Source organism: Brugia malayi, assembly GCF_000002995.4.
Source record: "Brugia malayi strain FR3 genome assembly, contig: Bm_v4_ChrX_scaffold_001, whole genome shotgun sequence".
NCBI lineage: Eukaryota > Metazoa > Nematoda > Chromadorea > Rhabditida > Onchocercidae > Brugia > Brugia malayi.
Window position 1 is genome coordinate 10,753,010 of NW_025062479.1, and position 22,081 is coordinate 10,775,090.

A 22,081-nucleotide genomic window follows, 5' to 3' on the forward strand; every position below is an offset into this window, starting at 1 on the left:
ATTAAATTCACTCACGCAATCCAATCATTTCATGTTTTATTTTTTTTTCTTTCATTCAAAGATTTCATTTTTTTTTTCAGATCAAATAATTCAATAATTCAATCTAGTTGTATTCATTAAATGATATTAATGATATGAAATTATTAACACTTACTGAAAATGATACATGAAATCCAAATGCGTATATTTAAATATATTTTTCATTCAAAATTACTGTTTAAAAATTTTTAAATGATTTTATCCTTGTTGCAATAGTACATTTGTTTTCTTGTAGAACAATAATGTATCTGTGATCTCTGATATCATAAATCATATGAAAATGATAATATTTCTATCCCTTAATTTTGATAAAAGTTTAAAATTTTGGAATAATAAAATAATGTGAAAATTTAATGTGGTATAATTTGCATTAAATGGTGATGAAAATGAAAAATAAAATAACTTCAAACGTAAAAAAGAAAAGATTTCACTTTTATCTATCTGTTATAGTGTTATAAATCATTTAAAGTTTCAAAATTGAAAGTAATGAAATTTGATCAGAAAGTTTGTATGGACAATTCGCCAGGAATAAGACAATTTCCGATGAAATTAATTCAGACATTTATTGAGATTGTATAATTCGTCACTATGACATAAGCATATTCTCATCCATTGAGGATGCGCAATAATTTTTGTAAAGATTTATAGGCATATTCAATCTTGTAATCACTCTTGCATATACGTCTAATCTCCCGATTTTTCACTGCATAAAATTAGTCTTTTTTCCGGATCATCTAATTTCAGGTATTTAAGTTTATATACTTTTGTTTGTTTAATTTACAAATATAATAATAATAGCATGTTAGTAGACCAAATATTCCTGAAGTTTTGAGACATTCATTCAAAGAAAAAAAAAAAAAAAAAAAAAAAAATGACGAATTTTTTCATAAGCAAATATAAACAAACCAATTGATTTAATGCTGCTTTAAATACCTTAAAATTTTGAGAAGTTTTTTTTTTTTTTTTTCACATGAAAATTTACAAAGGGATATTAATAAGCAGTCTTATACATTTGAGCTGTAGGAATAACATATACCGCCGCATATGTACTATCGAATTTAGAAAATAGGTTTATGAGGTTTTATGCATTCCCTTCGTTAATAAATTTTGTTCAAAAGAAAACGCAGATCAGTAGTATACTTCAATATAATTGAATTCATCATTTCAATTATTCATTTTATTTTCTAAATGAATCACTTGCAATACAATTAAACATGAGATACAGTTAACTGTCTTGGAGTATTTTTATTACATTTTATGATGATTTCTTTTCTTTTTCTTCTTGTAACATCAACAGTGATAATTAAAAAAATATATACAACTTACATAATCAAACAAATGAGATAATAAGAGAAAGATAAAGAAAATCAAAATAGACTGTAATATTTGTTTTCCATCCATAAAATATTCAGAATTATGATGATTTTTTAAATATTACAATAAATTTAGCAAAAAAAAAGAAAAAAAAAACAGATTTGCAAAATCGCATCTAAGATTTATAAATATCTCAAAAATTTCAAAAACTTTTCTTTTCTATTAACATTCTTTTACCGATTCCTTCTCTATATCTTTTAATAATAGATAAAATATAAAATTTCAGCACTATAAACCAAAAGAATAAAAACGAAATAGGTATGTGAAAGAAATTAAAATTTGTTAATCACTTCTATAAAACGAATAATACGTGTACGTTACAGCAGTAGTAGTAGTAGTAGTAGAATAAATTAATCGAATTCGCTAAAATATCGTAAGGAACTAATGATACTTAAATTTTGCTCCATTAAATTCAACAACATTAAAATAGGTTCATTCTTAACCAATAATAATTTAAACATATAATTCCTTTTATCATTGTGAAATTCATAAATTCTGAAGAATTTCAAACATATCAAATAAATTCAATACGGTTATGTTGTATTAAACTACAAAGAACAATTAGAAAGTGAGAAAACAAACAACAACTTGCAAAAATTAAATTATGATAATGAATCTCATATAACAGATGTTTTTAATTTTCTGATTGCTTTTGCATTGATGGAAAATCAATATCCAAAAATACATTTGGTATTTGTGAACCGTAATATATTTTGTTATTCATTGCAATTGCTTCAATTTTTTTCAATTCCAAGAATTCTCTAAAAGGAAAAATTGTTATATTTCAAAAATTTACATATATTAAATTTATAACAATAACGATTACCAGAAGATCCATGAAGATGAAAAATAAGAGCCATAAGAACAGTAACATTCTTCAAAAATTTGTGTCGTATTTATTTCCAAATTTACAACATCTATTTTTTTTTAGTTATGAATTTATATGGAACATTTTAATGAATCGCTTATACATACTTGGTTAATAGCAACTGATTACCCTCTGCCTGTTTCATCCTCGAATAAAATTCAGCATCCGCACGAGCAGTCGCTCGGGCTATATGACTTTCATCTGAAATTTTGAAGCAATTTAAATTCAACTGAAATAAAGCAAACAACATTCAAATGATGATATAAGTGAAATGGATACAGCGAAAACCATACCTTCCAACTGAGAAATTCTTTTTTGAGCTTCTTTTTCGGCTATATGTTGTTCATAATGAATAGCTGCTACTTGCGCAGCTTTTTCAGCTTCTACAATTTTGAGTAACAAGTTCAAAATTTTTCAGAAAATTAACTATATTCATTTAAGACTTACATATATACAAACTTCTAATTGATACTTTTTTTCTAACCATGATGTCTTTTTTAATCAAAAATATCTTACACCTTATTTGTTTTTGAGGCTAAAAATAAATTATATTTTGCAATGTTATAGAGTGAAATAGATGAGATCAATCACATTAAATCATATCACTGAATGATAAACAATATCATTCAAGGAATTTTGAATTCAACCATTTAAAAATTAATACAGCTCCAAAAACACGGCAAAAAAATGCACGATAAAAATAATTTCACCACAAATGGAAACAATTAATTATAACGAATAAAATAAAGAAATAACGAATATACAAAATAATAAAATAACGAATAAAACAATCTAAGATTCACCTATAACAGCTTTTTTGCGTTCCGTTTCAGCTTCTTTCTCAACCACCTTTTGATGCTGTATAGCTACAAGAAGTTTTGTTTTTTCTGCTTCCCTAAAGCAATCACAATTTAACTTAATGAAAATAAACAACAAAAATAAAACGATGACTTTTTGTTATATTCATCACTTAGTAATGATTAAGATATATCAGATATTATCAATTTATACGATATAGAACTTACGATGCTAACTACTCCATTTCTGATGATGACTATTTTGCAATGTGTGAGCAAAATTGAAAAAAAGCATACATTTGCTCATAATTTTGTCGTATTGATTCTGGTATTTTAGGTTTTGTTACTCGGACTGCTTGCACAGAAAGACCTGGAGCCATCCTTATTAAATCCTTTTGTAAAGCCGTTTTCAAATTTTCATCAATTTGATCTGAATAAAAATTAGCAGCTCAAATTGTACGACATATGATCTGATCATATCCGACCATTCAGTGCATAGCATAAAAAGAAAACAAGAAAAATACTAAAAGATATCAATAAAAATAATACTAATTAGTTAGGAAACATACCAAACAGATCAATATAAACTTCTTGAAGTGTATGACTACTGCAAAATTGATTCACCTCATGGTGAACTTTGTTGAATATTAATGGCCTATCGTAGTCTACCGTATAATTTTTCACAATATCATAAACTGTAAATGCAAAATTGAATTTGCAATAGAAAACAAGAAAAAATATATAAATATATTCACTGTTCATACTCAAAACTAGTATCAAAAAAAGTCATAATTCCAGGGGGCGCTCCTAAATTAATCCACTAAAAAGTAATGAAAAAACAGAAAAAAATCCTTTACCGCTTGATGATGATAAAATATTTACAACTTCAATTCGATCAAAATATATCATAACACCACCACTAAAATAAAAGTTCAAGCAAAAGATCTTGTTGAACATGAAAAATTAATGAATTGACCAACATATTACTGTACAAGAAAAAAGCAACAATAACACTAATCTATTCACAACCAAACATAATGATTAGTTTTCGAGAATATTGTCGTGGAATTTATTGACTGCCAGATATTTTATTTTGCTGAGCTCAAACTTGGGTAATTAAACAAACAAATCAACATTAAAAATTAACACAAAATCTACATTATAACAACGCGCAACGGATAAGTATAATATCATTGTAAAACACTAAAATATTATCAAAGTAACGAATAAATATAATTGTAAAACATTAAAATATTATCAAAAACACCCAAAAACATAGAACGAAATAATAGTTAGTGGAGAAAGTTGGTTAGTTTATGTAGGGAATTAAACTGACAACCGGAAAACAAAGATTGGTAACAAGATTAGTTTTTTTTTTGTTGTGTGAGAAAAGGGAAAGTAATTAGTATAATAGTATAGATTAATTACATATGCAATAATATTTTGTGATTGACTCATCATGCATCTGGCAAAAAATATTAGGATTTGAATGTAATTTAAATGTGTCGTTTTTACGACAAATACCATTTGCCATTCTATGAATTCATAAGTATATTCTATTCATGTTTAATTTGTTAATATTACAACTTCACTAGATAAAAAAAAAAAAAAAAAAAAAAAAGAACATAAGAGTTACCTTGTTCCACAAGGTACATTTTTAGCTTCATCCGTTTGTAAGGTAACCTGAACTGATTTATATGTTGTGAAGAACGGAAACATCAGATGATATCCTGGTTGACTGACACGACTTAATAGCGCGCCACCCTTCAATGATCAAATGCATAAAAAAACTTATATTTGAAAACAAAGAAAACAAAATCGATAAAAATGATTAATAGAAATATTTTGATAAAATTTAAAGAGAAAAACAAATTTCAGTTTAATACCAAAAATTCATTAATTGCAAAATTCAGATAACATACTCGATAATATACACCAACATGTCCTTCTTCAATATGATGTAAAGCAAATGCCATAAATAAAGCTACAATTGCACCAACTGTTACTAGAGGCCATCCAGGTACCATGTCTAAACTATATCACCTTTCAATCAGATAAACTTCTGAACTGATTTACAATCATAATACGCAAATAACATGCAATAACTGGTCCATGTACTGTTTTCACTTTCGTCCTCTTCGCTTTTCCTTCCATATTTTTTCTTACATCCATAATGGTCATGGAATTTGGTTTAAATCGAATAAAATTTCTGAATAATCAAAATCAAACTATAAACTTTTTACATGGCTTTCCTTTCCATTTTTAAAATCATTGACTTCAACATTTATGAAACAAAAATATATATTAATGAAACCGAAAAAGGCGACCAGTGATATTCATAAAGTATTAAATAAACAGATATGTCGAAACAATTTATTGGATTCAATAGAATAATTGTACAACAAATTTGAGAATTACACGAGGTCGTAAATTTGATATATCGCCTGATTCACAATCAAATTGTTTCGACATTGGACCACGATGCATTGTTGCAGCTGTTAACAAATCAGCCATTGGAATTCTACTGCTACCTGAAAATTTCAAAATATATTAATAAACGGAAAATATTACAACTTGGTTATTTTAAAGCATTGTAAAATAGTATGGAAATAATTGAAATGTCATGTCAGTTGAAAAGAATTCACCGTTTTGTTTTTAAAAAACTTGATCAAAACAATTTATGTGTCAAAAAAACGAAAAAAAGAAAGAAAAAAAAAGATGGTTAGCAAAAGACAGCCATGCAAAAGAATGAGCAATAAATTTGGAAGAATTATTGCTATATAAAGTTACAAAGCTATATTATTTCGCTATGACAGATTAATTTAATGATTAAAAATTAATGGATTGAGTATGGAAAAGAAAAATTGATCCAAATATAATAATAAGCAACTGATATAAAGTTTATCTTTCAGTTATGATTAAATTATGCCAAACATGCCTGCACAAAGATCTGGCGAAAAGATTCGATTGAGAAAAATTGCTACTTCAAAAAAATCATCATAAGCAGTTTCATAGATAGGCAGTTGTGTCGTACAAAGATGCTCTTTTTTGTTCATATCAACGTCAGCATAGGTTAATGATTGACCGATTTGAAATTTGCACAATATTGATTGAGTTCCCAATAATCTTAATGCACTGTCGACGTTTAGAATGCAAACTAGTTCAACGAAAAGTCGACCTTGTTCAGACATATAGGATAATGATGGTTTCTGAAGAAATCTTGTGATTACATAAAAATACCTGATAAATTTGAGAAATTTTTAAAAGGATAAAAAAATTTTATTCAAATGAAAAACCAATCCATTTCATGCTTGTTTATCATATGCAAAAATATGACAAACTTTTGTTATTTGGCACTGATTACGATATTCATTAATGGCTTTTTCAATTTGTGCAATCCAAAATAATCGAGCATTTCGATTTGGTGCACGTAATATCATAGAAAAATCACCTAAAATCTAGATAGGCAAATATTAGTCTAACAAAGCAGAAATCATTAATAATGCAGTAGCAAACCGGATTATTTCAAACCGGATTGTACAAGATAACTCACGCAAGCAGAAAAATTCAGAAAATCCAAAAAACGCTAACCAGAGCGAACTTCAAACGAACAATCATCCATTTCCTTATTCTGTATAATTTTAGCATTTTCCAATAACAAAGGTGTCTTGTAAAGATTTAACTGTAATTCACTTGTTTTGGTAATCCTGAATTCCTCCAACTATAATAAAATTATATGAAACCTTCAAGAATTTTAGTTTGTTACACTCTCATTAATATGATCTATGTTTTCTTCTCATTACAATCTATTTTCGTACTTCCATCATTGAGTGATTTGCAAAATTTAACATTTTTCTGATACGTAAATCAGGTCATAGTTTTTCTTAGCTGTTGTACAATATATTACCATGACGATCTGGCTAAATGCATATAAATATAATTCGTTAACCTTTTATTAGTCTAGCTACTCATAAAAAGAGATAATGTTGAAACCTGTTCAATTGGTTCTACGGGTGTTGTTAGCATCAAAAAATCATTGAATAATAGAGCAACTAATATTTTCCCATTTAATAGTTTCTGCAAAGCACCACAGTGTAGGAGACATCGTGGTCCAACTTTCCTGAAATTAATATTTATAAAAATCTAAAGCTGATGCATCTTTTAATCTTGCAATTTTCTAAATTTATTTAATTTCGAACTTAGGTTTAAACAACAAAGTACCGTGTAGAAGATGGGAAAACAATAGGTGGTTGTATAGCTTCACAATGAATGTGTTGCTGAGCCCAAATGAGCATACTTGAACTATCCAATGCACTGATAACATCGTTAATTTCGGTGCATAATAACTTCAACAGCTCGTGCGCTTTTTCAAGATTCTAGATAAATAGTATTTACTTTAGAAACAATCATAAATACAATTCGTAAATTTTAGAAAACTGAAACAATTAAAAATTTGAGAAAAAGAAATAATGACAAAGTTTGCAACGCAACCTTGCGTTTAGAATCACTTGGATGCGTATATTTGACAAGCTTTTCAAAAATTAACGGATAACGAGTAATACGATTCATTGGCAAAAGCAAAAAGTAGCTAAAGTTTATTCCATTTGTCTTTATACAACATGAACGATATGCCTGAAATATAATTTTGAAAAATTGAAAATTATAGTATAATAGCGAACTAGAAAAAAAAAAAAAAAAAAAAAATCAAAGGAAAGAGAATACCTGTCTAAATGAAATATTGTTGTGCTCTAGTTCGTTTAACATTTCCAATGCTGCTTGTTGTTTCGAGCAAAATTCAACATAAGCACGAAGTAAATCAAAATTCGCCACAAATACATCACCTCAAAAGAAAAAAAAAAGAAAAGATCATTATATAAACATTGTATAAACAATCAAGAAATTTCTCGACAACCAATTTATAGAGAAATAATTCACTAGAATGAATTCCGAAAAAAAAAAGTTTGATAACAAGAGAAAGAAATGATTTGTATTCAACAAAGAACAAGTTTGAATTTATTGAACAACGAATCCTAATTCTAATTACTAATTTACAGTTTAGAAAGAAAGAGCCAAGAAGCATATGAAATCGCATTCATGTATAAATTTAAGTCTGCATCATCCTCAATCATTTCCTTTTCTTATATTACTTAATATATTGCTTATATTAATTACTTAACATAAAAGGAAACTAACCAGGTGACAGTTGTTCAAGTGCATTAGCAATAGACGTAGATACAGAAATAAGCTGTTCAAAGTTTAAAAATAACTGGCTTGCAAGATCAGTATTAATTATGTCTTTTAATCCTTGAGAGAATATTTCATAGCACTGTGTTAGGTCATGACAATATTTCACTTCAGTATCCAACAATTCCTGAAAAAATTCTGTTTTATAAAAAAAATACAATGATTTTTACTAGAATTGACATACGACAAAAAAACATTTGAAAATTTGAAACGCATTATATCATATTACAAACCTAATTAATAGGCAATAAAAATCCCGGACAAACTTCAATTTGACTTTAATTTAAAAAGATTCAGTTAGATAGAAGATCAAGATAAATAATCATATATAAAATAAAATGATAAAAAGAATATGCATACTTTTGCAACTTTTTCGCATTTCGAAGAAACGATGGGATATTGCTCAGTTGTGATTGTAACAGATTGATTATGCAAAGATGTCACTGAATTTAGAGACACTTCGATGCTTGGTTGTATGGTTTTGCTGAATTGGTAACCATCAGATATTTTAAACTCTTGTACGTAACTAATTTAAAAGACAAAATACGATAATATTAGTATCATTAGAAATTATTAAGTGATGAAGTATCGATAGAATTCATATTAATTTTACTTTTGAATTTAGCAAATTTAATAAAACTTAACATTCTATCATCATATCTTACTTCATCAAACAAAAAAAAAATCATCAATCGCTTGGTATATAACAAAATGTAACTCTCAAGTATTTCTAATCTCCTTACATTCTAACAATGTAGTTCAATCGTTGTCAGAATAATATTTCGGGCTATTTCGAAATTTGAAGAGAGACAAGAATATTTAGCTTGTATATATGAATAAATCAGACTAATTAACGCACTCGTCACATATATCGCAATATAATTGTATCAAAACCATTTTAAGATAACCACCAACTTTTCCAGTTTACAATATATCAAATTTAATAAGACTGGTGTAAATGAACTTCGCGTCATTACTTACGTGTAACGTGTATATGCCAAATAAGAAAGGAAATTGTGCAAGCGTTAATATATTTTCAATCATACAACTACATGTTGCTTTTAATTCATTAAAACTGTTCAAATTATTTCGATTTTATATAATTTTTTCTCATTCTATTTGAAATTCAAATATTAAAAAGCAATGTTTGAAAAATGAGACGAAGAGAAAAATAAACAAATAATTATAAATTCCAGTTATGTGGAAATGTTCCAATATAACAAAAATATTCACAAAATGTTCTTAAATTTCATTTTGAAGTGAGAGCCAACTTCCAACTTTCATATTTATATTTTATTAGTTCACCTACAATTTTCATATAAATCTATTCACTTTTCCAGTATCTCATAATTTTCATATAAACCTATTCACTTTTTCAATATTTCACAATTAAAGGTAGGCAAGACATTAAAGAATGTATTGTTTAAATAGATCACCGCTTTTACGCGGTACTTTAATGGAAAAGGGAAAATACAAATTACTCAAATTCGCCGAAGTCGATATGACAAATAGAAACCCATTCTATTTCTTTTCATTTTTCTTTATGTTAAATGTTCACTTGTTGAACAATATATCGAATTTCTGAGATGCATCCAGAAAAGATATTATATGATATAAATTATCCAGTAAATCTAAGAAGTTAAGAATTGGAAAATTAATAGTTCTCTAAAAAATCACTGAAGTCAAATCCATAATTCTCGGAATTCTAAAATTTGATCATCACCTTTTCCTTTGATAATATCTATCCAAATTCTTCTATAGTACAATTTGCTCTGGTAACGTGCACACCTTTTCCTTTTGGATGCTGTACAAAATCAATTTTCATCAACATAAAATTTATCCGTATTAGTCCAGTGTTTTTTAAATTACAAATGCACAATATGCAAATAATAGCCTTCACCTTATGCCATTAAGCATGTTAATTTTGGTTTAGAATTTTCAAAAAAAATTTAAAATCACGAAAAATACTAGAAAGTAAATTACAAAACTAATTAGTGGAAAGACAAATTGTACATGCCTTCCTCTCGCAACATCATTTTTATAGGTTTGTATTACACTTCTACGGAGTGTTTGATAATTTATCACCTTCAGATTTATGCCATAGTTTGATGGCATTTGAAAGCTTTCTTTTGATGTATCACACATGATTACGTCCAACACAGAATTAGGCGATGCAAGAAAATGATCGTTAACAATTTGATGCTATTAATTTTTGATAGTGAAAATACTATATGCATCTGCTGCTAATAATAAATTCTAAAAATTTTGAATTTCTATTTCCTAAAATCTACCATCTTCAAGTCATTGATAATACAACAAGATCAGAAATGGATAAAACACTAGCTTATACTTTTGCAATGAAAAATATCTATCCTGAATAATCGTTAATGACTTAAGCAGTACCAGTTCAGTCCAAGCTACATAAAATATTTTACCTACACCATATGAAAAAAGGACAAAAGAATCCAGATTTTATTATCAGGACACTCGCTTGAAGTGTAATGCATACCTAGAAGAAAGGAAATCCAGAAGAAAGCAATGCACAATCATAAACTATTTGACACAATGGCATATTGCATAAAATCATTCAAGAATTCACTCCAGTCAATATATGCACTCACGGTAACACCAAATGAGACCTAAAATATTTATCAATGAATTAAAAGAGATAAAACTTCGAAAATTCCAAATAAGGGAAGAAAATTTTTCCAAGTTCTTCCATGTTTAAATTAATTTTTCGATTGATATAGTTAGTGGTAGCACAGATATGCCATTGCCTGATACCATTTTAAGAAATAAAGTAGACAAGTTAGGATTAAGCCATAACAAGCAAAAATTTAACTGTTGCAAACAGCTGTAATTTTTTTAATTTATAAATATTAAATTTAAATATCTTCAAAATTGAGATGCCCTTGATCTTCCATCCAGCATCTTGAAATTTATTCGCTGCATTGCCTGCAACAACCTTACCAATGGCAACTATAATTTTCTCAATAAATTAAGCGAACTGGCATATAGAAGCATATATACAAAACAATAAATTATTGCAATGAGTACCTTTATTACCTGAAACTTGAATCCAGCAACAAGTAATTAAGTAGTTAATGCGAAAATGCGACAATTAAGGTAGAATAAAAAAAAGTTCTAGTCCCTCAATCATAAGTGATATGAGGGATATAAGCGACCATATATCTAAATTATATAATTATGTTTGCAAATTATGGTTATGAAAAATCTAGAAATTTAGACTTTTAACACTGAAATCAGGTCAGTGGTAGCATTTTTGACGAGATTGAAATCCCTCCAAATATAACAGAAAGCGAGTGTTAAACTGATAATAAAATAAACTTTGCAACAGAGCTCCGAGAAAAAATTATCTGAGACCAGAATAGGAAATTATAAAAATCATCATGCATTAATGTCCTTACCATATAACGAGAGACAAAAACAATCATTAAATAAAGAATTATTGTGATGATATAAAATAACAGTACCATATATAAATATTATCTAAAGCAAAGCAAAGAAGGATGAAAGATATACTAAAGAAGAAAAAAGAAAAATATACTAAAGAAGAAAAAAGAAAAACTTGAAATGCAAATAAAAAATGAACCTAATTCGAAAATTTGAAAAACATAGAATTCTTACAAAGCTCCCGAACTTCAAAGTATGAAGAAAATTGAGTAGTTAAATACAATCACTTGAAATGCGTACTGATAAACAATTTTTATATAATCATTATATATTTATTATATCAATACCAAGATAATCAACAATCCAGTAGCAAAGTAAATCCAGCATTAGTAGAAGTAGCACCTGTCCATCATGATAAATTAAAATAATTGCCTACCTTTACAAATATATTTCGAACCAATAAATATTAGGCGTTGATGAAATGACTTCTACCTGACTCGACAATAATGAATTATACGAGTACGATGCTAATTAAGTAGAAATAAAAGTCGCGAATAAATAACGCATTTAAATTTGACCGAAATGATCGAAGAAAAGATATATTTACTGCCTGCAAAGTTTTATCTCCTCAAGACCAGAACTGTCAAATTTAATTATGTTTAAACAATCTTTTGAGCATTTCAATCAAAACAAAGGCAGAAGTCAATACTATGGAATCCGTGCTAATCAAGGTGGCCGTCACCAGAGCTACTAACATACCGGAAAGCTACACCATGAACATGAAGGATGATGTAAGTGGCAATGAGCTTTTTTTTAAAAAAAGAAAACATATTAGCCATACACCAAATTAAATCTGATTGCAGTTGATCTTATATCATAGGAACTACGCTACGATAGCAAGCTAATGAAGTATTAAAGGAGATGAGTACAGAAAACATAAGTGAATTGACCCATTAAAAAGTGAATCAGTATCAAACAAGTCTTATCATCAAATCAAATTGATCTCTTTTAAAGTATGAAAAATTTATTTACTCCTTAAACTTATACATATATATTTATAACTTAGATAAGAATTTAACAAATTCAAGACTACTTTGCCATGCACCCTCATATTTAGTATTTAAATGTCAACCTTATCCATATGGAAGAATACTATATTAAGAATAAATTCTTAAAAAATCGAAGAGCGAATCAAAATCTTATTCGTTCTTGCACTTATTTTTGATTTTGTATTAAAACTTCATTTGGTAACACTAAGTTGGCTTTCTTGGTCATCTTAAAATTTAACTCGAATCTAAGAAATTAATGCGCTCTTCAACTTGAAAAAATTTCGCTAAGACAGAATTTTGAATTCGCATTGGTCTTAAGATCCCATCGAAATATCCGCAAGATATTTAGTTGAAATACCACTAAAAGAAATAAAAAATAACCTACCGCAATTGAACATAATTTCCTGGGAAGAGTGCGTCAGTATTACTTTTGTCATTCAGGAGACGTCCTTTCCACCATTCGCCATCACTTTGATCAGTGACTATTATGATATCACCGTTTTTAAAAGATAATTCATCATCACGCTGTGCCTGGTAATCATATAAGGCTTCTGCTTTCAGTTCATTTCCACCTAAGATTTCCACATAATTACCTGGGAACCAACCAAATTTTCTAGTTCCACCATCGGAAACAATCTGCAAAAATGTTACTTCAATGTTATTATCTAAAATGAAAGTTGGAATTCGAAATGAACACTAATTCGTTCTTTACCTCTCTGCAAATCTAGTTGAGCACAATTCAGAAAAAAGATTTTTTTAGTTACGAACTTCTAGATCAACCTTTTCATGGGCAATCTTGCCTATCAGGATTCTCCCTAACTTCTTACTTCATTTCTCATTTTCTGCTTGCTAAAAAACTATAAATATCATTACAGTTCAGCTGAGAATTTTAGCCCGCAATTGTAGTACGAAGAAAAAATGGGAGTTGCAAAGTAGAAAATTCTAGAAAAGATGTGCAACTTGCCTCGCCTTGCCACCAACCACAAGATGATTTGCTTTGAACTTTTACTACATCACCAACTTTCAGAGACAACTGATTTTCCGCTGTAGCTTCAAAATCAGCAATAGCTCTGCCTGTACCAAAGTCTGCACTTTCTAAATTTTCTTTCGTCAATTTATTCGCATCAAAGCTTTATAATGTAAAGTCTACTTTACGAAAAAAAAAAAAAAAAAAAAAAACATCACAATAGTATTTTTATGGACGACAAATCTTACCAGACTGCGATACATCACCTGAAGAAGGTGGGCATTTTTGCACATAATTCGCAGGGAAAATTCCAGTTCGTCCATTACAAGTTCCTTTCCACCATTCATTGATTGCTTCCGTAACAAGAATACGATCACCTGCATGCAAATCGAGATCTGTTGGTTCCATTGCTTGAAAATCATACAGTGCCACGTACCACTCGCCTGATGTCGATTCAGCTGGTGTTTCTAAAGAAAAGCATCACTTAAAAAAAAAAAGAAACAGTTTTATAAAGCGCATGTGAATTAAAATTTTAATGTGTTTACATTTCAGAGGGAAAAGAATGATTTACAAAAAAAAAAAAAAAAAAAAAAAAAAAAAACTAAACCTGTAACAATATCATATACTGCACCAGCTGAGGGAATAGATGAAGGTGCAGAAGGTTCCTTTGCATCAGATTCTTTTGACTTTTCAACTTGATCTTTTACTAAATTATCTTTCAAATCGGCCTTATCTCCACCTGACATTGAAACGTACGATTTGGGGAACCAACCAACTGAGCCAGATTTATTACGACCCTGGAAAATGCAAAATAATCAGGACTAGTTAACGTCAATATTAAACTCGCAAAAATTTTGGTCTAAATCATAGAAATAAGTCGTCTTCCAAAACTAAATATGTAAATCTAATAGTAACTGTACTAATGTCTATTTTTTGCAGAACTAATATGCGTACTGGTAATTTTTTTTCTATTAACTTACTACTGATATATCCAAAACTTCGAAAAATTAAGACTTAATTCTAAATTAAAGTTCTAAATTTCTAAATTTAATTCGACGTAATTTTGTTACTATATAATTCGATAGTTCTAATGCTCAGATTTCTCATCGTCATTCATGTTACAAAAAAATTTCCGGCCATTTTCAAATGAAATATTAATTTTGCATTCATTACTTAGCTTCTAACCTTCCACCGCATTTCTAGCTGTTCCAGGATCTCGATAGTATCTCCTTTCGAAAAACTTAACTCATTATCATTTCTTGCCTTCCACTGATATAAAGCAACTGCTGCTCCCAGAACAGGCAACCGTTTTTCTTGTCCTAAAAAGATGAAATAAATAAGAATTTGTAAAAAGATGAAATAAAACAAAATAAATAAGAATCTAACAGACATATGATTGTGATGAATCAGTGTTTCTATTTATGAAAACCTTAAACACTAATTTTAAGTTCATAGAATGTCTTGAAAAACAACTACAAACATTATAATATTGATAATTGCATTATCTACCGGATGGTGAAGCACTTAAAGTTCCTGAAGCTGATTTAACAACCGCAGCAGCCGGTTCCTCTACAATGCTCTGCAACGGCTCGCTTGACGGAGAAGTTGTAACAGATGATATGGTTTGCGGCGGCTGAAACAGCACATCCTGAACACTGATTCAATTGGATCTATTAAATAAAAAATGGTACAGTGACAGAAATTAAGCAACTACTGATCTATTTCAACCAATTAAAGTGTTACCTGTGTAGGAACAGCAGTAACAGGTACCATTGGTTCGGCAAATGCTACGGGGAACCATCCTACTTTGTCACGCATCTGTCCCGCTAACCAGCCCGGTTCTGCGGCATGATTTTCAAATGCAAGAATAACATCTCCTGGTTGGAAGCTAAGCTCGTCATCTACAAATTCTAGTACAATATCTCAAAATTACTCCTAAACTGAAAACGGGTAATACGAGACATATGAGGAAAAAAAGAGAAAATGAATAGTGATAAAGATTTCAAAAATGCACCTGAACGAGCATTAAATTCATACAATGCCCGATATTTTACTGTACCAGTAGCACCATTTCCTTTTGGTAATGAATTACTAGGCACGGAAAATTGCTGAACTGTTCCGTTCGTAACACTTTCTAAAAATCGACAACTTCTGAATATAATCTACAGAAAACATTGAAAAACCAAAACCAGACTCACAATTCATATTTGATAAAGATGAATTAATAGTTTTAAAACTTACTCGAATCAACCGATGGAGTTTTATTAAGTGAGTGACCCAACAAAGATGTTGTCACAGCATTCGGCACATCACCATTTTGCCCAGAAACTATGGTATTTACTTTCAACTTCAAAGTTTTAATCTGTTCGTACAATTGAAAATGTAGCGTCGAAAGTTGAGTTAACTTTAAATTACACTCGTTGAATTCTTCCGCTTTCTAAAATTTTATTTCTTTCTTACAAAAAGGAGAATACGGAATTGAAAAAAATGTGACAAAATAAAACTAGTGAAAATGTTGTTACCATGGTAACCAATTGCTGCTGAACCTTTGCTCGTTCATTTGCATCTTTCAACTGTTTATTCAACGTTGATAATTGAGCAATTAGAGATTGTTTTGCATTTTTCGCTTGCTCAAGATCTTCAGCCTTTTGCGCTCTATTACGACATTCAACCTGCATTTGGAGACTTTCGTGTGCCAGTCGTTCATATTGCACACTTAACTGGAATTCAGCTGACATTTTATATTTTGATCAAACTTAAAATCCACAAATCTCCTATAAGTCATTCTAGAACTCTGAGAACAGATAACGAACAGTTCTGAACACTTGAAATAAACACCTTTTGCTAAATATATTTCCACAGCCCCAAATTTCTGAAACCTCAGAGAATTTCATATCGAACACAAGGAAATTTAGCTGCTTTAATTTACTTGTTGTTTTGTTATTTCCAATGATCGAATTTTTTCTGCTTTTTCATCACGTTTGACTTTCATTGATTCTATTTCTTTTGTTATACCAACAATTAGATCCCTTGTCTGCAAAACAAATAAAATTCAAGAGAAATACTATAAATAAAATCGTTAATTGTTTACGAGCCGTAACAGTAGTGAACTCACTGTAAATATGAATTACTTTTTAACTGATTATTACTCTATCTAAATTTGGATAAAAGAATTCCCCAATATCTTAATATATACCTCATAGTATTTTTGAAACTCAAATGTTTATTTACGGAACTATGTTTATCAGTACAGAGTAACAGTTGAGCAAAATAACAAAAGCAACAAAAACAAATAGTACAAAATACTTGAGTAATGTTAGTGTTCAACTCTGTTGACTTTTCATCGAGAGCTTGAAGCTGAAAGGATAGACTTTTCTGGCGTTGCTGTCGTTCCAGAGTGCTGTCCACTTCATTTTGACGCTGTGCCTAAAATTTTGCACGAATTTCAGAAATCCACAGAAATGCATACACAAGACATGCCGCTGATAACGATAATTCTTTGCTTCATCTACTTCAACTAATGGTTCTCAAGTTTCAGGCCATGTCCTAACAACATGTCAAAATTTCTCTCAAATCATTTGTTGGTCTGAACCAAAACGACATCGGCTAAATTATCTTACTTTGATTTCTCGAATTCGTATAGCGTTCAAATCAGCTTTTCTCTGCCGTTCCATCTCCTTTCTAGCTTTCTCTTTTTCTGCCAAAACACGTCTTTCTTCTGCCAGACGAGCTTCTTCGCGTTTCTGCTCACGTTCTAATTCCGCTTCACGTTCAGCCTGACGTTTCCTTTCAGCTTCCTCCCTTTCTCGTTCTCTCTTTTCTGCCAATTCTCTCTCTTTCTTTTCAAATTCTGCACGACGACGTTCTTCCTAAAAATCTGGTACAATGATTATCTAATATCAAAAGAACTTAAAAAAGTCACAGATAGCACCAACAAATTTCTAATTACGAATTTAAGTAAAAACCTCTTCACGTAATGCCTGACGACGTCGATCCAATTCTGCCTGCCCACGATCATAATTATCACGGCGTTTGTCCTCAAATGTTTTCGGTATTTGAATTTTTTGTGCAGGAGGTACATTCGGATCAAGTACTGGTGAATCAGAAACGGAACGTGAACAGTGAGCAGCTAACTCAGGTGGAAGAGTTTTTGGAAGCAAATAACCAGTCTGAAAATTACGCTTCCATTAAAAGCAGAAAAATACAACTAAAATTATTATCTGGACAAGTACTTCAATGTGCTACCTATTGATAAAGTGTTGAAAAATAGAGAAATAATACCTTAACTGAATCAATCAAATGCATGGCAACACAAAATTCTTCTACGCTAAGCCGTCCATCTTTATTATAATCCGACAAATTCCAGATTTCAGCTAAGACAGAATTCGACAGCTGGCTTTGTGCCAAAATATTTCTGAAATAAATACTTCGTACACAAACATTAGAAAAAAAAAAGAATAAAATATCATAGAAATATCATTTTTTTTAAAAAATGAAGTTAAATTCTTTAAAAACCAATACACCATAACAACATATGCTATTTGGTATATTTGTCAATATTTGTCAAAAGAATACCTTGCATGAACACCACTAAGCGACCCAATTCTGTTTTTGTCAAGCTGATTAAAGTGCTGACAATATTTCAATTTGTTATGATGCGGTATGGTCCAATCACCTTGTATCTTCCCAGAAGTGATCAAATCTTGTGTAGTTGGTAGAAGTCCGCCAAAGGTCATTACTGGAGTAACCATTGGTGTTTGCGCCATCAGTGGAGGAAATGATGGAGTTATCACCACTGGAGGCTGTAAAAAATGACTCAGAAAAATGACAGAAAATAATAACTGTATATGGAAGCAGTTAGAAATTTTTGTTTTATTCTCCAAAAGTTTAACTGTAATCTAGAATTAATCCAAAAAATAAAACAAAAAAATTCACGTAAAAAACCTTTAAGGAGATCGGAAGAGTTGGTGGTAACGTCGCACCAGCCAATACAGCACGAATCAAATGCATGGCAATCGAAAATTCAATTCGGTCCATCTTGCCATCCTATAAACTTGACCCGTCTCGCAAAACGGATTTTTTTTAATATTATTGAGTCCATAAAATGATGAAATTATTGAATCCAAAGAATGATACCGAAACATTGTTCTCGAAACGATTATAATAAATTGAATCTACTTTTAGTACTTAAAAAAAAAAAATGCTCTTACCTTACTGTAATCAGCTAAATGCCACACTTGAGCTAGAATTGCTGGTGAAAGACCAGATTTCATGAATAATGGACGTGCCTGTTCACCGGAAACAAATCCATTTACTGGATTAAGAGACGAGAACTGAATATCATTTTCTCGCATTTCTGCTTCAGTTATTACCCACGACGTATCACTCATTGTCTGGAAAAAAAAGGCAAATAAAGAGAAAAGGTAAACTAAAACCGAAATTTCAATTTTTTTAAAAAATCATTCATTAAAATAATCTATATATCCATATTAAAAAGCAAAAAGAAAAAAAAAAAGCTATCGATTAAAATAATCTGTATGTCCATAACGCATAAAGAAAATTATTCATTAAACAGAATGACATTAACCACAAAACAGAAAAAGAAAGAAGAATTTCTGCTTTCATTTGCTTTCTCACAACAATTTAGACTGAATGGAATATTGCACCATTTAAATTAAATAATTCGAAGAGAGAGAAAGAAACAGAGAAAAGAAACAATTCAATTATTCAATAAAATTATACAATATTGCACCGTTTCTATTTATGTGTTTTTTTTTTTGAAAATGACTAATAATATCACATTGAAATTTACTTTATTTTTTCGTCGCATAAGCTCTTTTAATAAGTCCATAAGAATTGCTTAAAATGGAAATCAAAAAAAAGTAAGAAAAAAAGAAAACTAGTAATAAGAATTTTGCCTATCTGGTCATCCTCTCATTTGTCAACTATTCGTAAGCAATGACTGTTTACAAACCCTTTTCCTTCTTTTTTTCTTAACTAATTTCAGTTGCTGGCAACTATATGATTACCTTTTCCTCTCTCTTTTTTTTCGTTTCCTTTCCTCTTTTTTCACTATTTCCGATGACATTTTTTTAACTGAATATATAAATTAAAAAGAAAGTCAGCAAATTGTATTTTCATTCTGAATCACATATACATAAATGTTGATCAGACTTTAAATAATTTGCAGTACGAGGAATAATAACAGTAGTAATGATAATATTTTATGCTCATATAATTTTCCTTGAAATTACAATAACATAAATATTATATATTGAAAAATAACACAGAAATTATAACAGAAAGAAAAAATTGTAATATAAAAAAATTTTTATATTGAAAAATAACAGATACAGAAATTGTGACAGAAAACGTGCCAACGTATGAAACAGATTGTAATATCACTGTACGTATGCGTCAGTTCCTAACGCTACTGCACGTGTGCGTCACCTCTAACGTTATTACACAAATGCGTCAATTTCTAACGTTATTTTCTGTTGTTCCCATATCTTAAAATTGTCCTTTTTCTTTTTTAAATGTCCCCTGTCTTTATTATTTTACCTGAAATGATACTATATTTTGGAAGATTTTATAAATTCTCAAATTTTATATTATTAAAATTTTCTTCTGAGAAATATTGAAATAATATGTGTATTAGAAAGTTACAATTACGATTGGTTATGTCTTCTCCATATATATATATGCTATTTAACATAAAATTTTCTTCTACATAAACATAAAAAATTTGCGACATATATATATATATATATACGCAAATAAATACACTTAAAAATTTTTGACAAATATAAGGAGAAAAGAAGGAGAAAAATATTTTAATAAATATTTGATAAATTTTGATAATAAAAGATATCTAGTTATTAAGAAGAATGTTAGAAAAAAATTTTTTATTTAATATGAAATATTCCTAAATGATATCATAAATGATTTCTCATTTAATAGTTTATTAAATGTAACCTAATTATTTTAAAATGATGTAATTTTGTCGATTTCTTTAGTAACGTGGTCGTAACGTCATCAATAAAAGAATTTTTTAAGAAGTTAAAATTATCGTTGTTAGAGATTACATCAAGCTAAAAGACAATAAAGTAAAATAAAACCATTAATCAATTCAATACAAGAAGATGATTCGTCGGATTTTTCCCTAGCTTTAACTGGCTCAAAGGTATTTATTGCATGTATATGTATGTATGTATGTATGTGTATGTGTTTGTGGGATATATTTTACTCGTAAGGAATGTCAAAAAGAGGAAAATAGGAGGGAAAGAGAGAAAAAAGGAGAAGAGGAATGGCAAGAATTGGTCGATAAAATGTAGTGAAATGAACGGGTGAGATGCCTTTAGCGTTTTATTCTGGAGAGCATTCACGATTCGTCATCTTAAAAATGTTAGATACATCAGAAAGTTTAAGCATTTAAAAAAAGAGGGTATACATATGAAAGTTATAAATTTGAATTACATTCATGTTTAAATTTAAAACAAATAAATAGAAGTAATGTGGTATGATATGATATAATATATAATATAACGATGAGCGGTATTTCAGTGCATTTTTCGGGATTTTCAGATATGTATATCATTAATTGAGATCAATCAGAGTGGTTTGTTTATTTTTATTTCTCGTTGCAGTGATAATATTCAAATTATTTGAGTGTTCATTATTGTATGTAATTAGTTGAAAATGTTGATTTGAAAATTTGGTGAATTTGATACTATATATAACTTTTCACTTTTTTTAGAATAATCTGGTAGCTATGTAGGAAGTCTAGGTTTTAATCGATGCGGGTTTGGTTTTTATTTTTAAAGGTTACTATATTTTGCATAAATTATACTTCTACTTTGTAATTGTTTGAAAGAGTTGTGAAAATTTTTTTGAAAATTTCCTTTGAAAAGTCATTTAACTTCGACTTTGAAGTTGTACAATTTTGTACAGGATGTGAGATTTTATTCAAATCTGTGTTGCTTTTATCTGTTGCTAAATGTTGGACAAAAGTTATTTTTCTTGATAAATGATTCTATTTTTTCCGTTTTAAAAACACTTTGCGTTTTCTAAGACATTTTTGAACTTTAATAAACGTGGTGCGTTTTCTACTACATTACACCTTTCTGTTATCAATCTCAGTAAGTAATTCCTAATTTTTAGGTAATATTCCTCGGAACTGCAGTGGTTTTTCAAATTGAACTACTACATTTATTCTTCTACTAACAGATTTTTAATCTGATTTATGTTACATCCGTGGTGTGTTTTGTTGTATCGAATTTTTGATTCAATAAATAGATATCTTTATAATTACTGATTAATTATTTATTAG

General features: G+C 29.2%; 2 protein-coding genes across 3 annotated transcripts; both read right to left on the reverse strand.

Moving 5' to 3' along the window:
• Positions 1–2,047: 2,047 nt before the first annotated feature.
• Bma-erl-1 lies at positions 2,048–5,105 on the reverse strand (the record flags this gene model as incomplete). Of its 2 annotated transcripts, XM_001892016.1 has the most annotated exons (9): positions 2,048–2,174; positions 2,389–2,482; positions 2,575–2,664; positions 3,085–3,176; positions 3,376–3,508; positions 3,648–3,773; positions 3,936–3,997; positions 4,715–4,842; positions 5,001–5,105. In XM_001892016.1, 9 exons carry the CDS (start codon positions 5,103–5,105, stop codon positions 2,048–2,050), a joined length of 957 nt encoding a protein of 318 aa, XP_001892051.1. The 2 variants fall into 2 exon arrangements, with proteins under 2 accessions (XP_001892051.1, XP_042930344.1); XM_043074410.1 differs by lacking the exons at positions 4,715–4,842; positions 5,001–5,105 and having other exon boundaries at positions 3,936–4,035.
• An 891-nt stretch (positions 5,106–5,996) lies between these two features.
• Positions 5,997–19,142, reverse strand: Bma-itsn-1 (Variant SH3 domain containing protein; the record flags this gene model as incomplete). The annotated part of the gene is made up of 27 exons (XM_043074411.1): positions 5,997–6,287; positions 6,420–6,529; positions 6,670–6,799; positions 7,072–7,198; positions 7,300–7,454; positions 7,570–7,710; positions 7,801–7,919; positions 8,272–8,449; positions 8,683–8,806; positions 13,171–13,421; positions 13,750–13,880; positions 14,001–14,219; positions 14,360–14,549; positions 14,938–15,071; positions 15,262–15,385; positions 15,496–15,653; positions 15,767–15,886; positions 15,994–16,189; positions 16,275–16,472; positions 16,682–16,786; positions 17,059–17,178; positions 17,373–17,621; positions 17,718–17,921; positions 18,034–18,166; positions 18,328–18,554; positions 18,697–18,798; positions 18,963–19,142. 27 exons carry the CDS (start codon positions 19,140–19,142, stop codon positions 5,997–5,999), a joined length of 4,416 nt encoding a protein of 1,471 aa, XP_042930345.1.
• Positions 19,143–22,081: the final 2,939 nt, after the last annotated feature.